This window comes from Cystoisospora suis, assembly GCF_002600585.1.
Source record: "Cystoisospora suis strain Wien I chromosome Unknown contig_4050, whole genome shotgun sequence".
Classification (NCBI taxonomy): Eukaryota; Apicomplexa; class Conoidasida; order Eucoccidiorida; family Sarcocystidae; genus Cystoisospora; species Cystoisospora suis.
In genome coordinates, this window is record NW_027156843.1 from 56 (window position 1) to 17,255 (window position 17,200).

The 17,200-nt window shown below is 45.4% G+C and overlaps 3 protein-coding genes across 3 annotated transcripts; 2 read left to right on the forward strand and 1 right to left on the reverse strand.

The window, feature by feature from the left end:
• Nucleotides 1-386: 386 nt before the first annotated feature.
• Nucleotides 387-1,302, forward strand: CSUI_007584 (uncharacterized protein). Its single transcript, XM_068067729.1, has one exon. The coding sequence runs from the start codon at nucleotides 622-624 to the stop codon at nucleotides 868-870; it is 249 nt and encodes an 82-aa protein (XP_067920293.1). The 5' UTR covers nucleotides 387-621; the 3' UTR covers nucleotides 871-1,302.
• Nucleotides 1,303-3,199: 1,897 nt separating this feature from the next.
• On the forward strand, nucleotides 3,200-9,080 carry CSUI_007585 (phospholipase). Its single transcript, XM_068067730.1, has 4 exons — nucleotides 3,200-4,487; nucleotides 5,493-5,747; nucleotides 6,515-6,772; nucleotides 7,605-9,080. Exons 1-4 carry the CDS (start codon nucleotides 3,855-3,857, stop codon nucleotides 8,628-8,630), a joined length of 2,172 nt encoding a protein of 723 aa, XP_067920294.1. The 5' UTR covers nucleotides 3,200-3,854; the 3' UTR covers nucleotides 8,631-9,080.
• A 4,399-nt stretch (nucleotides 9,081-13,479) lies between these two features.
• On the reverse strand, nucleotides 13,480-16,983 carry CSUI_007586 (dynein gamma flagellar outer). Its single transcript, XM_068067731.1, has 5 exons — nucleotides 16,783-16,983; nucleotides 16,230-16,331; nucleotides 15,227-15,451; nucleotides 14,433-14,575; nucleotides 13,480-14,008 (listed from the first exon to the last, which is right to left on the reverse strand). The coding sequence occupies exons 1-5, from the start codon at nucleotides 16,906-16,908 to the stop codon at nucleotides 13,741-13,743; spliced, it is 864 nt and encodes a 287-aa protein (XP_067920295.1). The 5' UTR covers nucleotides 16,909-16,983; the 3' UTR covers nucleotides 13,480-13,740.
• Between the last annotated feature and the right edge of the window lie 217 nt (nucleotides 16,984-17,200).

Here is a 17,200-nt window from a genome sequence, read left to right on the forward strand (position 1 = left end):
CCTTTAAGTCGACTGCCTCTACCATGATTTTCTTGACTCATAAGAAAGTCTTCACCCCTAGATATAAGCATATAGTATAGACGTATATTTATATTTATATATATACATATATAGGGTTTCCGTATCCTCTTGTCTGTTTCCTTTTTCTTCTTGAATTAATTTTCTCATTCCCTCTCTTCTTTCCTTTAAGCTAGCATTTCTCTCGCTTGTTTTGTATGCTTCATGTTCTCTCAAACTAGGGCTTATTCTTCAGTCTTCTCTCCCAGCTTTCGTCTTTCTAGTTGCTTTTTCATCTCTCTCTTTTGCTCTGACTTCCCTTTCTCTTCCCCTTCTCTTTCTTTCTATCCTTTTTCTTTGCTTGCTTGCTTCATCTTGATCCCTCTCTCTGGGTGTATTGCTATCTGTCTGGATGTCTACGTGTGTCTCTCTTGGCTTGATGTGTGTCTGGCATTGTGTCTAGAGCTCGCTGGACAGCTGAGGAGACAGAGCTCTTTGTGCTAGCTGTGAATCAGTTTGGACCAGGGAATTGGCGAGCGATTTCACGTCAATACGGACACCGCTTAGGAGGAAGAACGAACATGCAGTTGAAAGATAAATGGTCGAATCTCTTGTCTCATAGACATGTCTGTGCTGATCCGAAGACTGGTGTATGGACACTCGCGCCGTCGTCTGACTAGGGAGGAGGAAGTCATCGAGAAAGACAGAAAGACAGAAAATGAAAGAGAAGAGAGAGGTTCGGAAAAGAAAGAAAGGAAGAAAGAGGCAGATGAAGGAGAGGGTGTAACATGTGGGGTTGTCGGCGTAGAGGAGAGGAAGGATGATGCTCTTAGGTGTACATACATCTGGAGGGGGTATATGTATACGGGATGATGTAGGAGAAAAGACAGATGAACAATGAAGAAGAAAGAGGAACAAGAAGGCGAAGAAGGAGGCTCATGAAATTTTCTTCTTGGTCTGCAAAAGAGCAGAATTCTATTCTAGAGAATGATTCTCTTGCTATCGCAGCGTTCACGTAGACATCTCTGACATCTGCATGCTGCCTACGAATGGATTTCTATGTGTCGACCTGTATATCTCTCTAGGTATGTCTATATATGTGTCTGAAGTGCAATGGCTGCTTGAAGAAGAGAAAAAAGAGGGAAAGAGGGATCTTGAGAGACAGGGTAGAGTGTAGTCTTTCTTTTCAAGTCCAGTACGCTTTTTTTCTCCGTATACCGATGAATATGAATACTCATGTGATGCTCAGGTGTATGTACAGCTCGGTAGATCTGAAGATCCCTCGCTTCTTCGCTTCTGCCAATACCGTGTCGACTGTATACACCCAATATCATCCGACATGCGAAAATTGCCTGCCTGGGCAAGAGCTAACAGTTCCTTTCGACTCGGTTTCCTACTGGCTCTTCCTTCACTTCGACCCTCGGTCATTCGTGTTGAGAAAATCATCTCTGTAAAGATTTATCCCTGTCTGCACACATAGCTGTATCTCTACGCATATGTATGTATTATCTTTGCCTACCTAGACGTGGCAACACATCACCATTTCCATCTGCGCATACGGGGCGTTCTTTCGGGTTCTAAATGTGCGTTGAATGGATAGATTAGATCAGATTAGATTAGGTTAGATCAGATAGATAAATAGATAGATTAAAGATAGATAGATATTGTTCTCAAGCCAGGTACCTATTGGAAGGAGTTTTGGGATGTTTTCCTCTATTTCGGTCTTCCTCATCTGTATGGAAGACAAATGATTGGCCTGAGGCGAAAGCCGAGGTGGAAGGTCAGTGAAGGTGGCTGTTTAGAGATGTATATATATACATATCTGCTGGCTAAGTAAAATTTACATAGGTAGGTCGACAGTTAGTGTGCTACTTCTCTGTCCTCCATGAGGAGACTCAGATGTATGTACGTCTGTAGCAGAGATAGCACCATGCACAAGACAGGCACTCAACGTGTGCAGGAGAAAGATATACCAAGTTTTTCTAGGCGAACTGAGGATAGACAGACAGATAGATAGATGGATTAAAGGGAGAACATCTATCTCTCATTGGAGAAGTTGGTATGAGATGGCAAGAAAACGATGGAGAAGACACACCGTTGTTTTGCCTGTGACGAAAAAACAGTCATGTCTGGTTTGACTCGACCTTCTCTGCCGTATCGGTCACACGCCAGAATGTTTCTTCGCTGGAGATGGAATGGACTGATAGATGAAAATGAGGAAAGAAAAAAAAGCGAATAGTTAGAGAAACAAGAGAAGAGGAGACAGATGGTGTGTTGGAATGTGCGAAATGGTTAGAGAGACAGGTTTGACTGGAGATTCTTTTGCATGTAAGATTGTCTGAGTGTACGTGATGACGTGCAGAACATAGATTCGCAGTTTTGGGAGAAACATCTACGCAGAGTGTATCTCCAGATGGTCATTCTTGATGTATTTCTCAACTGTTTGAAGATGTATTCATCTGTTACGTATAACGATGAGTATATCTAAAATGTAGCCACAGAGAGAAGACTGCTCTCGAGAGTAGAGGCAGGGAGAGAGAGGGACACTGACCCCCCCTGGTCGACATCGCTTCCTGCGTGCTTTTCTGTTCTACAGTAGATCGTTTTTGGAGTGCTGATTGTCCTAGCACATCTTACAGTTGTTGGCAAGGGATTAGAGTTTAAAAACCTTCTTCCCTAGCGCACACGCTTCACAGCCTTCGTTGCCTCCCTTCCGCGTGCTATTCTCCGTGTCAGTGACGAAGTGCCAAGGAATACGGGAAAGCCCGTTGTAAAGAGTTAGCACGCGAGGACAGAGAAAACAGGTCTAAAGGACCCAACCCGAAAAAAAGAGTTTTCTAAGCAGCGTGACTCTGGCTACCAGTCCGGAAGCCAGGGGGGAACCGGGCAAAGACGACCTGATCTAAACAAGAAGCATTCGCTCCTTTTTAGCTTCTTTAGAAAGTGTGCCACCTTGTTTTCGAGACTGAAAGGAGAACAAAACGGCAAACAACGCGATACCTGAGAAGACGAAGCGATGAAGGGTTGTCATCGTCGCCTCTTAGAGGCACATCTAAATAGAAGCGCAAGAACGTGCGACTTGTCCCGGAGGCCGGTGTGTACTCCCCTGGAGAAGTGGCTGATGGGAACGCGACTCCTGGCTAGCTACGTGAGTTTCAGAATTCAGGGAGAAGGCCACGACGCTTCGATTTCCTATGGGACGGCAAGAAAAAGAGGAATTAGGTTGAAATAAAAGGAGGACGTTACGATAGAGAGTTGGGACGCCATCTCCGAGAGGTTAGTGGGGGAAGTTCTTCGTCTTCCGCTTCTTCTTCTCCTGGGGCGCGCAGGGGAATGATGCATCTGCGTTTGTCTACTGCAGTAGTCCCTTCTTAGTGGGGTGTACATACACCTGAGACGGTCCGTATCTAAGGGCTTTTTCTTCCCTTTCGATTTCTTGCCTTTCGCTAGCCATTCCCAAGTAGCTTTCCTCTTTTCCTGTTCGCGTCGTCGTTGACTTCTCAAGGAAAAAACGTGATTCTTCCATCTAGAAGACTTTTTCCCCTAGAGAAGCAAACAGTCTCCGTGTCATTCTCCCCCTTTCGCTTCTGCTTCTACTACCCCTACTACCACCAGAAGCCATCGCAGTCGTTTTTCTGTTACCACCCGAATCTCCCTCGTCGTCCTCGTTAGACCTCATAGCATTAGGCATCCTTCTCTCTCCTTTCTCGGGGCACAAAGCACCCGGCGCACCCACCCACCCGTCCGTCCAAGGACAGACGCCATTCGGTGTCATTTTTTTTCCCGCTCCCTCCCCCCCTGCTTTCTTCCCTTTCTTTTCACCGTAGTCTTGATAGATAGTAGCCGTTGTTATAGAGATGGCAGGTTCTGAGCATGCGGCAACTCCCGCGACCACACCTGGTCCAGTCCCTCCTATTACCCCGGCACCTGGAGAAGACGGTGCTTATGAAGATGAAAGTGTGAAGAGAGGGTGTCCTTTGGATTCAGCTCGAATTCGTGATTGGTACCAAAACTCCGGTCATAACCATACAGAGACGGATTTGAAGAATGCGGAGGGTCTGATGTTGAAGGGACACCACTGGGAGGTCCCGAACCCAAGAGGCAAAGTTGTCTTAGTCCATGGTTATGGTGTCCATTCACGCTTTGAGTACCTAAGACATGATCATATGAATCCCTCGACACCTCCCATGTATGAAGGCTCATGGATTCACCAATTAAATCAAGTCCAGATGAGTGTCCATTGCTTAGATCATCAGTCTTTTGGAGGGTCGCAGGGACACAAGGGAAAGAGAGGACACGTTCTTGAGCTGGAACACCTTCCTCGTGATCTTATTCAATTCTTACATGAGCAAGTCCTTCCTAGTCAAGACTCGAATCTTCCTATCTTCGTATGTGGGATCTCCATGGGTGGATGTGTTACGGCACGTGCCATTGAGATTCTCGGAGGAGGCCCTACGACATCCATCAAGAAGCCTGGACGTCCTGAAGAGGTATGCATTCATATCAACTTCTTGCCCCTTCATTCAAGCCATCTTAACCTGCTGTGATCGCTCTCTATAGAGCATAGAAATCTAAAGGGCTTTCGATCTATCTACGTGTCTATGTCTGTCGATACATCTGTCTATACACAGATTTGGATATGTAGGTGTGCACCCTATGAAGGAGATAAAAGAGAGTATACTCATATGAAGAGAAGGTATCTATACATATATACAAATATGTATAGGTAGCTGTAGATCCTATGAAGGAGATAAAGAGAAGGAGAAGAAGCGAGCGATACAAGCTTAAGCTATTTTAGCGTTATTCATTCACCTCTATCCTCCCTTCATGAATGCAACATAGCTTTCCTACCTGTTTTTCTTCATCCAGTTTCTTTTCATGTTTCATATCCATGTGACCTAAATGGGCTTGAAAGAAGGGGCTGTATGTTTGAGTACAGTTCGTTCAAACGAGTAATGAGAAGTAGAATCGACGATGTGTCCCTCTCTTCGATTCTAGGCACTGTTGGTCTCCATCGTTGGATTTCTTTTTCTGGCTCCCAAGTCTATGCTGCCTTCTCTTCTCTTCTTCATCTTTCTGTTCTCCTTGATCCTTACTCCCTTACTTCACACTCGCCAGTATCTCTCTGTACGTTTCATTCATGTATGGATGTAGGTATACGTTGAAAAGAGGTGTCTATACTCCTACCTTTCCATTTGATTTGTTTGGCTTCAGAGATAGACCGAGCATAGAACACAGCTAGATAGATAGATCAAAGACACGTAGATTAGACATAGATAGATAGGTAGATTAAGATAGATAGATTGAAGAGAGATCGATAGAATAAAGATAGATAGATAGATAAGGCTATTAGCAACGCCATTTTTCTCCCTCTCGAAAAGCCGTACAAGAACGAGACTTCTTCTTTTTCTTTACCTCTTTCCGCTTCATGCTGTCTTCCTCAGTCTATCAAAGAAGTTTTAGTTTTTCCTTTCTTTTCTTTTCTTTACTCTCAGGCGAATTCTAACGAACATGCTGATGTGTCTGGAACTTCCACGGAAGGCTCTAAGCAAGCTTTACCGATACGAGGCGCTGCATGCTTAGCTCCGATGTTCCGATTAGATCGATTGAAGAAGAAACATAAGATCTTTTTGCCGAGTATTAAAGCTCTCTCATCTCTCTTCCCCGCTTTGGAAATCGGCAAGCCTGCGAAGAATCAGCTCTATCCCTTCTTCGAGGATATGCTTCATGCTGACCCTCTGTGCTATACCGTAAGAACGACAAGCCGGTACATAGACAGAAAAAGAGAAGAAGGAGAAGGCGAAAGAGTCAACTCTTCTTCCTCACCACAGAATTGAAACGAATAGGTGTCACCCTATGCATATACATACATATATAGGGAGAGAGAGAGAGGTATGAGTAGGTGTGTATAGAACCAGGCATACAGGATGAGGCATGGATGTATGCATGTTGTGACTGAGGGTGTTGTTATCTTCTCTGACCGTACTAAGAAGGAGAAGTGTGTATTCGACTTCTCTTCTTCCTTCAGTCTCATGATTTGAAGAGATCACCTACCACAGGAGAGTCTCTCAAGAAATCTTAGCCGCCTATCTCTCCCAGTCATACTTGTCGATTTCTTATCGTGTACGTGTACTGCCTTATGTGCAGAATTTATGGCTCTTCCTCTTAGGATGTATAGAGGATATATAGGTGCACGCACACGTATGTACATAGAGGTCAGGAGTTACTTAGAGAGTGGTAGATCAGCCTTGGTCACCTTTTGTAATGAGGAGGAATTGCAACTCCGATTCTCTACTGTCGAATGACACGTTTCTTTGTATAGAGTTTGTGTCGGATTTCTTGCTTTCTCAAACATGAAGATGAATGGAAGCACGTGTCTATACAGAACGGCTCATCGTAGTGTATATACGGGGCTTCTTATGGACCTACAGAGAGAGACCGTTTCACGATGTTGTATCTAAATCGGATATCTTTATTATATGGATGATATTTGCTTCTTTTTGTTTTTTTTCTCCAGGGAAAGTCTCGTGCAAGAATGTCTCATGAGATGCTTCGAGCTGTAGCTACAGTCCAAGAACAAGCCAAATATTTAACCTTTCCAGATGCAGCAGTGAAGACGTCTCAATCACCTCTTCCTCTTCCTGTTTACGTTCCTGAGACCCCGGCTCTACTTATCGTCCATTCCCAGAACGATACCTTTGTCGATCCTGAAGGATCGATCATCGTCGGAGCTACGGTGCATGCAAAACTCCATGGAAATTCTGAGGTTATTGAGGTGAGGAAAGATGCACTCCTTGACTCGCTCTCTCTTCAACAGTCATCATATATCTCTCGAGATCACAGACAAACAACGATGTACGTATGTATGTATCTGTATGGCTCTTGGAGATCTTCAGTCTTCCCTTCTGTACATCGTAGGGTTTGTACGTAGAAGAGGAGAGAGAAGATAGTCGTAGCATCAGAGAAGGAAAGAGATAGACGCTCTTAAGAACGGATCTTCAGATCTCTTCTCGAGTGCACCATACAGGATTACATGTAGGATGCTTACGCATGAAGGAAAAACCCAGGAGAAGTCTGACTACATGTGTCGATGCTGTACATATAAGTCCATATCTCTCTTCAAGAAACCATGAAAGAGCGAAAGAGAAAGAAGAAAGAATCGACCAGGAGACACAGAGAATGAGGTACAGGTGTATGTGCGATGTGGTTCAACGATGTTCCCTGAATCAACGTTTTTCAGAAGAGCATTCGTGTAATGAGAAGGTTCATATCTAGGACGGAAAGATGTGAACCTCTCCCTTTCTTTCCTTTCTCTTTCTTCATCTCCGTTGTACTTGTTTCTATCGACTCTGCTTCCCAGTGATTCTGTACATGATACCTTGGATCTTACGACACTCGAAGTACATGAGAAGATAAGAATCTTTCTTCTCAAGTCTCACTTCTATGTTGGGCAGTAGAAGGTGTAACCTTTGCTAGATCGTAATGAGGCGTCAGCGTTTAAAGGGTGAGAGAAAGAAAGAAGGAAAGAGTTAGAAAGAAAGAAAGAAAAAGAGATTTCCTGCAGTGACTTATATGTGTGTGTGTGTGTATGTTGCTGATGTGTACAGAAATATCAAGGTTTATATGATCAGATTTCGAGCGGGGAGACATCGGTAGACCATCCGGATGCGAACCTCTGGTTGTTAGACAAGATGTGGCACTGCCTCTCAAAAGAGCATCCTGATTCCGATATCTTGATTGATCGGCTTATCAACGAATGGATCTTACCTCACTTAGGTGGAGATGAGGGTGAGAAGAAGACAGAGCAGAAAGAAAACGAGAAAAAGAAGAAGGGCGGAAAGGATGCAAAGAAAGAGGAGACGGCACCATCAACAACGGGTGAACAAGAGAAAGATGAGAAGCAGAAAAAGAAAGATAAAAAGAAAGAGAATACGACGCCGGAAGAATCTTCAGTCCCTCCCCCTGCTGCTCCCGCGGCACCTGCAGAAGATGTGTCTCCTCCTACTGGAGAGAGTGGACAACCGTCGAGTTCAGAAGAGGCAAAGAAAGAAGAAGAACCGGCCCCTCCTGTCTCTTCTCAACCCATGGAAGAAACACAGGCTGAGGGGGGACAGGGACCTTCTTCTTCTTTGACTCCTCCTCCTGCAACACCCGCTGAAGAGGACAAGCCCGTCCCTACTAATGAAGCACCAGTAGAAGAAACACCAACCACAGAGAAGGAGAAAGAAGTAGAAGAAGAACGAAAGTCACCTGAACCTTCTCCACCTCCTTCTCCTCAAGAGAGCAATAGTCAAGAAGAAGTTTCAAAGAGTGAAGACGTGAAACAGGAATCAGAAGAAGGAAAAGATGAGCCAGCTAAAGAGTCGACCTCTCCTCCTCCTGCGGCTGTCCAGGAAGAACCTGCTAAGACCCCAGAGGTGCCAAGTGCAGGTGAGACTCCAGCTCCAGCAGAAGAGAAACAACAAGAAGAGCCTTCTGTCGTGAATGAACAAAACACAGAGAAAGCTCCTTCGCCTCCTTTGCCCGAAAGTAATGAAGAGGCGGCCGGTCCGAAAGATGAAGAGAGCCCAGCAGCAGAAGCAGCGGCTGCAGTAACAGGGGGTGATAAGAATGAAGAAGAGAGTGATCTTTAAGAAAGCACAGAAGGAAAGACATCTCATGTCTTGTCTGGGGAAAAGAATGGAAAGTTCTTTGGACGTATAGAGGGCGTGTTTGATTGAAAGAAGAAGAAGAGAGGGAGGAAGAAAGAACGAGTCGGAGAGACAAGGTGTATGCAGGTGTATAGACGGAGAATGCAAGTTATGTATAAAAAGTGACTGTAGGAGTTGCAGTGATCGTAGTACGGCACTTAGGACTCCTTAAGGCGATTTTAACGCCTTAAGGTGTAACAGAGAAGATATTTTTTTCGCAGTCTCTTTTTGAATCCCGTTATGTATATTTTGGTTTCTTTTCAGCAGGAAAATTCCGGGGAATTTGCCGTACATGTTGAGGAGAGAAAGAGTATGGAATATAATGATATGTCATGTGTATGTTGATGTTTTAAACTCTTGTATGAACTCTCTTAAAGCAGGAATGAAAGAGGATTGAGGGACTTGGGTGGAGGAAACCTCCTAGATGCATTGCATGCAAGTTCATCACTGGAGTTTCAGTCAGAAGACGCACAGCAAACTCAACCAAACCAACGTCTGGGGGTGCGCAGGGAAAGAACAACTCAGATGAGTCCGCACAAGGTTTTGCTCCTGCTTTGCTTTCCTTCTTGCCGGGTGTGGTAAGGGGACTATACTCACTTTGCAGTTCGGAGCTCTACCCATGGGGACTAGTCCAACTATTATAACTCACTACGATAACTAGGAATGACGCGAGGAGAACGCTTTCGAGCTTATTTCTGCTTGGAGTAAGGATAGCCATTCGTTTGTGAGCCCAAGTGGAACCGATAGCTCCCTGAGACAGGAATATCCTGTTGTCTGTTCTTGGAGGACACTGTGCAGAGTGTTCGTACAACTGGATCAAACTGAAGGATCGTACAGACGAGGCACTGACACAAGATAGCCTTCCTAGTGTGCTTTCAATACAACAGAAGAGAATGGAACAGGATAAGGGTGAATGAAGCTGACAATGCTACTATTTTGCGGCTGGCAGACGCAGCAGGACCAGTCCAGGGAAATTTTCTCTCGCTTCCTTGGCCGAAGCATCACCCTGCAGACTAGATCGAAGGTCCTCCCCGAGTGTTGTTGGTTGTGGCACTAGTAGGTGGCTTCAGTGTTACTCTAACTGTCGAAGGATCTTCCCGCAAGTACAGCGGAGCTCATGTTGTGACGTCTTGAGACACCTCGCAACTGCAGCCCGTGCAGAACGGAAAATTCACTGACAGAAAACTCATTCACTTCACTTGGCTGACCGGGAGCTCACGGCGAGGTTTTCCCTTGTAGCGATACAGAGTTATGGAGGGACGCCAGGCCGTTAAGGGGAAGAGCCAGAGATCTCCGGCTCTGCGGGGTTTGCGATTCTTTGGGGATCGTCCGTGTCTTCTTTTTTCGCTTCTTCCTTCTGCCACCCCAGTGCTGTTATCAGGAGATTCTATAATACTGTGGGCGTCACCCGAGAGAAATTGGGGTTGTTACACTTTTTCTGTAGACTCCATTCAACTCAAAACTCTTTTTCCGGGGAAGCCGTACAGGCTTCAACAACCCGGGTATAACGCAGGTCACGTCTCAGTTGAGCAGCCTCGCCAGGCCACCCGCCATGTGTATCACTTCCACGCAGAGAAAGACTCCTCGCCTTCGCTTTGCAAACCGCGTCTGGGTCTCTCTTCCTCGCCTCCGAGAGCAACCTTTCATTTGAACTTGAGACTTGAGTGCGTGACTTCTGACAACAGCAAACAAAACAGCTGTAGTTATTTCATCAAGCTACGAGCGATTTTCCCTTGCAACATTGTTTTCTTCCACTTGGCTGCTCACTGATCCCTGTTTGCGCCTGTCAGTCTCGCAAAGAAGAGACTACGACCCCTTGGAGTACGTTTTACTTGTTCTCACTTCTCAGCCAAGCTGCAGATGCATTGCAGCTTCATAGTGACATCTTAAAGGTATATATTCTGGTTCTACGGGGCTCTTGCGTTTTATCACACATTCTGTCTGGATGTCCTACCCGGAGGGCAGTCCATCGTCAGTCTGTGGTCTTATCAACGAGTTGTGTGTACCTGCAGATAGACTCCAGGTATACAGTAGAGGTTATGCGTAAACTTCCGCTGTCTTTCTTGGGAACTACTTTGCCACGGCCCGATAAGGAGCCAAACGCGAACGGCATCTCACCGAACTGCTGAGGCCCTCCCCGCCACCGAATGCCGTTTAGTTGGCGCATAAACTTTCTTTTCTGCGTCAGCATAGGTTCTCCATGCGATGTACTCGGAGCAGTGCGCATCACACCACACCCGTGTCGCTCAGCTTTTATTCACGACTATTGCCGAGCTATTCGTGAAAAAGGGAGAAATCGCATTCTCGACGTGCACGGCCAACCATATTCCAGCCCATGCATCCATACGTGGGCTCTCATTCCAGAAGCTTCAGTCGAGTCTTCGTGACTGGAGCCATCTTAGGAGAGGGAGTGGCTCCTGTTTTCTCTCCGCTCGTCACTGACGACGCGTTGCAGACAGTCCTATGGACGACAGAATAGATTCTTGCTTTTGTGGGTGCGACGCTCTTGAGCTCATATGAGTGGAAGGGCAGATTTTTCCAGATTTGCCGGTGTGGGTGGTAGCTCGCATCTGAAGCAAGAGTTGCGTGAAGGATTGCCCAACGATTTCAGATAAAAGCAACACACTGCTGCGTGTTGGAGGATAAGAGACAACGGGTAGGATTTCGGATGCAGAGGTATCTGGAGTATGCTGAATTCGAAAGTGAGCTCACTTTGTAAGACAAAGCTATCACCTTATCTCCAGAAGTGAGTGTTTTCCCACGCCGCACGATCCTGCTAGGTGGAGCTACGCAACTACCCGGAAGTGAACAGATAATGTCATACAATAGCTTTCTGATCGTTGGCCACACGCTAGTTGGCGTGTTGTCTCTACAGTAGTCACTGTTCGAAACTGGAGAGTCCCCGTCTTCTCACGATTGTTCAGCAAAGAAAGTCGCACAGCTCTACATTACCCCGTTCGTACAAACCTGCATTGTGATCTCGAGAACGCTGAACCGAATCAGAGGCTATTGCGCTGCTTGGTGATTCCTTCACTCTTCCGATCAGAGTTACAACGTATATTCAGACCTTCGACTTCTGTTTACTCCAAATACGCCTGCACCCGTCACTGTTTGTGCTCTCCTTTTCCATTCTTGTGGGTAGCTTTGGGCGGAACAACGCGCATGTGTATCATCATTCCGAAAGGATGAAGGACGCTGCATGCCGGTACAGCGCTCAGAGCACGATGTCTTCGGAGAAGACAATAGAGACAAGATAGGCCTCGGCCAGTCGACAGAAGTTTCGCAGAAGAGCCATCTTTTCTGAACAGCTGTCTCTCGTACGAGGGGCCCTCGTCGAAATTCGACTCTTAAGCTGTTTGTTACGTGTTACACCAAGAACTTGTTACGGAACTGTTCCCCCCCCCATACTTGGCAGGTTCACGTTCGCTCAGAATCTCAAACAAAGTGATCATGTTCGGCTCTGCGAGAGACAGAACTCCACAAGGAGGAAGCATAGGGCGCGATGCCGGTTCCATGGAATCCACGAGTGCTGATACGTTTTCAAATAGCAAGCCCGACTCCACCCGTCGCATTTGTGTTTCATCTCCTTTCAACCACTTCAGTGAAGAAGCTCGGGCTTCTGCGCACAAGAAGACCCGAGGGGGAATGGTGCCCGGCCTCGGCTTGGAAAAAGCAGTCCCAGAAGAGTGTCATTCACTTCAAACAGGGCGAACGAGTCGGTGTGTAGATACACCCGAAGCAGTGACAGCGAACTACTCCTGGGGAAGCGGTCAGTACATTTATTCTGTAAATTTGTTTGTCAGGTCTACCACTTGGTGTCACCAACAGCAGAACACTTCTTCGGGACAAACACAGCGCAACCCGTGATGTTTCGCAGACAGTAGCACGCCGTCATTCTGCTGGTTTCTGACTTCATTCCATGGCCCCGAGCAGCACGGGAGGGACTCACTAAAACCGGACGGAAGGTACAATGGAGAATGGCTACTGGAAAACGCTGAAAATAACAGCTGCTTGGGTGCTCCTATTAGAGATCGCTATCTTCATACTCTGTGGCGAGACGGGAGCCGGGTCACTTCCATCAGAGAGTTTTGGCGTCGGTGCTAAGAACGCGTACGACCCCGGTACCAGCAAGGTTCAATGGATACCACTTCCGGAAGCAAAGGCAAATCCTGCCGAGGTCACCTCGCCACGACGCTTCTTGGGTACAACATTCCAACCGCCCCCAGACCCGCTGATGCCTCTACCGGGAAGGCTTCTTTTTCATCTTCCTCTGCTTCTATCATTGGCGGGACAGTTTCTTGGGCCAAAAGATTTATTGTGGCGGGTCTTCAACACTACTGACTTCAGACTTATTGACTTTTCCGAAGAAAGTGGTGCACTAAGGATTCCACTCAAAAACTGGATCGACACGGCTTTCGAGCTCCTGGATCGGTCTCCCCCTGGTCGACTAAGCCTCGCGACAACGAACTTACTGAATAACGTCACTCACGTAGTATATAACATGACTTCCAGCTACGGATCAGTGTTGACTACCCAAAGGGTGAGTCTGCCATAAAGTGCTGCACGACCGGCTTTCTCTTTGATGTTCACAAATGCGCTTTCTAGAGTATTGTCGGGCTTACTGGCGTCTGACAATAGACAGCCAGCGCGCACACTGACGACGACAACTGCTGACTCCTTCCTATTTATCATTCTATCTCACAGGGACCTCTACAAGTTTCCTCACTCACCACGGAGTGCCTGGGTGCCTTTCGGACAGTTCATCAGTAACAGTTGATGCAAAGATGGTAAGGCCCACTTCGTCAGAAGTCTGGTTCAAAAATGCCTCACTTCACAGTCACTTTTCTCGTTGTTTCAGTTACTTTTAAAGGAACGACCACCGTTCCAGAAGTCAGGAGCGACGCAATAAACACAGGGAGTTCGCAATGAAAGAAGCTGTCTTCGTTTTTGTCAAGATACAGAGGAACAGTGAAGGAGTGAGACTTAAGTTGGTAGTAGCAGTAAAACTATAGATACGGCTCCCCCTCTCAGAAGTCACAATGGCGGAACGATCTCATTCTGTAGAGCACAGAAGTGCTGTTCCTCGCAGTTTCCAGTGAGATGGCGGGACTTCTGTCCTTAGGTTAACTCGGAACACTAGATAGTTATCGGTTCTTTTGGGATACTTGTAAACAGGGCAATCATACGGCTCGTACTGGCCGAATTCCGCTGTGCGATTCTTCTTGTCTTTTGATGTGACGGCTGTAACATACAGGATGGGCATTCTGTCGACCATGACTTTAGGCAGGGATTCGTCTAGTTTCCCTTCATGCCAGTTCCACCTGGAAAAGCAGAAAAAGTAGAAAGAGAGGACAACCCATCGTCGAAAACGTTACTTTCCACCATTGAGGAACTCATCGTTTACTCGTTTGCACGGTTCCTCTACATATGTATCGCTGTCGACGGCACAGTAGGATCCCCGTGTAATCGTGTTGGCTACTCTTACGTGCAGGTCTTCTCTACACGTTTTCTGCCATACGAGTGCATCTCCATACACTTGCACATGCAGCCATCTCTCTCTGTATTTATAAATGCAGATATATATATATATATGTACATCTTTACTTATGTGTTGGTTGTACTAGAGCCCTGCTAGGTCATTCGAAGATTCTTCAGCACAGCGACACCTCCCCTCACAAACAAAGGAAGTAGACTTGTTTCGCACTATGAAGAAGGAACAGCAAACCAAAAGGAAAGTTTAGTTACCTCGATCCTTCAATGTAGAGTCCATGAATGTTAACACCTTCATCTGGAACATCTTTGACTTTGTCGTAGTCATATCCTTTCACTTCGGTTTGAAGAACAACATCATCAAGTCCCCACTGATCTTTCTTATGTTGTCGTGTGACCTGCGCCACAGAAGAAAGCTCCAAAGTTTGAAAGTCTTTCTAGAAGTATTTAAACAGTAACGCCTAAGCAATCTTTCACAAACACTAGGAGGGACAAATCCATCACTACATTTTCCACCAGAAGATTGCGTCCATGTGCAGGTAATGCACTTCTACACAAATGCACACGCACAGAGAACGAGAAGAAACATAACTTCTGTTTGACGAAGAAAGGAGTGCTGATATAATGGTGTTCCCCCTCTCACCACATTTTCTTCTTGATGATAAAAGGAAAAGACTTTCCTACTGAAACAGAGCAACTCAACACACTCCGACGCTTCTTTAAGTCTATTCTCAGGCCCGCTGTCTCTCTCTAGATCGATCTTTTTCGCATCTGACCGTCTAGTTTCCTTAACACCTTAATGCGATAGAGTTAGTTCAGAAATAGCGACGCGTTTTTTCTTCCTCTCAATTCGAAGACAGCATCAAAAACCTTCAAGACGGCGCTAGTTCGCTTCAAAGAAAATTGACTCATACCACAACAGCAAGAAGAATCTAAAGGAATGTGATGACGTCTCTCTGGACAGTACTTCTTCTTTTTCACTCTGTCTTTTTCCGCTTTTCTTTGTTTCTGTCTTCCTTTTCGGTTCTCGGAAGAGCAGAGAGACATACCTCTTGCATCATACCGGTAAGGAATCCCTCAGGATTGAAGAATCCGCTTAACCAGAAAGATTTAGGTCTTCCATTTTGCAGCCATGAGACAAGCTGCTCAACTCGCAATTGCATGCCGCTAAACCATTTGCCTAGTGTCGGAGATATCCATGAAATCTCTGCCCCGCTTGGATCTCTCAGCCATTTCTTTGGAACTCTCATATCAAAGATCAAGTTCACATCATCCTGAGGAAAGATAACATGAAAGAAGTAAAGAAAAGCTTTCACATCAAAACAGTTGTCCTTCGCAGGGACAAGAAATTCAACTCAGCTAGAGCTCTGGTTCTACGCAAGACGCCTATAGTACGGGGATGATTTAGCTTCTCTTTTTCTTCCTTCTCTTCTTCTTTTTCTTCTTCTTCTTCTATGTGCAGAAAGTAATGAGTTTTTGATTCGATCTTTCACACCTAGCCTACCCTCTCCACTCAGATTCTTTCACTCCTACATAACCAAAGCATAGACTACCGAAATTCTCGTATATTCAACTACATCCCAACATAGACACAAGAGATCTTTGTATCTATCTATCTATATCTATATATATGAGAGAGGAAAACAGAGACATTCTCTTTCATGTCCTCTCAAAGTAACGCCTCGAAAAACTCGTCCTCTGCTTTCTACTGAATTTGTTTGTCTCTTCAGGTGTATGTCCACCTGAAAGAAGCTCACACTTTTGCCATACTAAATGAGAAACTGGAAGAGATGAAGAAGTAAGCAAACAAAGAAGAGGAAGGGTGGACTTGGAGAAGATTTCTACTTTCTTTCTTCTTCTTCTTCCTTAACCCATTCAACGATGCGCAGTAGGAGAATAGAAGTCTGACTTCGTAGAGAACTCCATCTAGATTTCATCCTCTCGAGGTCGCGATACTTACGAAGAGCCATAGAAAAGAAACAAAAAAGAGGATTTGGAAAGAAGGCGAAAAAGAAGAAGGAAAGAGAAGGAGGCAAAAGAAGAAGAAGTTACCTGTAGGTCAGGTGTCATGATAATTAGGCCATCGATCGCATCAATCACTGCCCTCAAGTTCTTCCTAGATAGCATAAGAATACGCTGCATACGCTGAACTTCCTATAAAAGAAACAAAGAAAGAAAAGAAAGAAAGAAAGAAAGAAAAGCAGAAGAGAGACGTATCCTTTACACTGTCAGGGGTCCTGGTACTTCCACCATCTTGCCTTGCTAAGAGCTCCATACCTCTCTCAACTAGTACATATCTATTCATAATACATTCATACTTGCACCATCATATATGGATATATTTCTTCATACATACATCTTCGCAGATACATACGTACATGTTTCTACATACATATACATACATATAGATATTCACACCTATTTCTACCTACATATATACTCTTCCTATTCTTTCGTCAGACTCGCCGATCATACACACCTCCACACATACATCTCAATACATCGCTACCCAAATCTCTATACCTATATATACACATCTCTACATATATATGTATGTCTAGGTTTGTAGTCCTCCATGTATGAGAATGTGTGGATTTGCGTGTACCTGGAATAAGAAGATGTTAAGAGGAACCTGCAGGCCTTTCGTCTGTAATCCAGGAGGACTGGAGAGCTTCGAGATCTGCTCCTTATAAACTTCTTCTACAAAGTCTTCGGGCATCTTGCTAAGCATCTCTTGGCATTTCTCCTTAACCGTCTCTTCACGCGACTTTCCCCCACCTCCGCTCGAATCCTTCGGTTGAGTCTCCTATACACATCAATAAAGATCAAGCAAAGAAAGAATGAAAGATAGATAGATAGAGAGATAAACAGATAGAGAGATAGATAGATTGTTGGGAGAATGAGAAAGAAAGAAAGAAGGAGAAAGAAAGTCCAAGAGAGAAAGACAAAGGGTGAGAAGATGAAGATGACTTGCGCATTCTCCACAGTGGAATCCAGAAGCAATAGAGGGAGAGAGGAAGAAA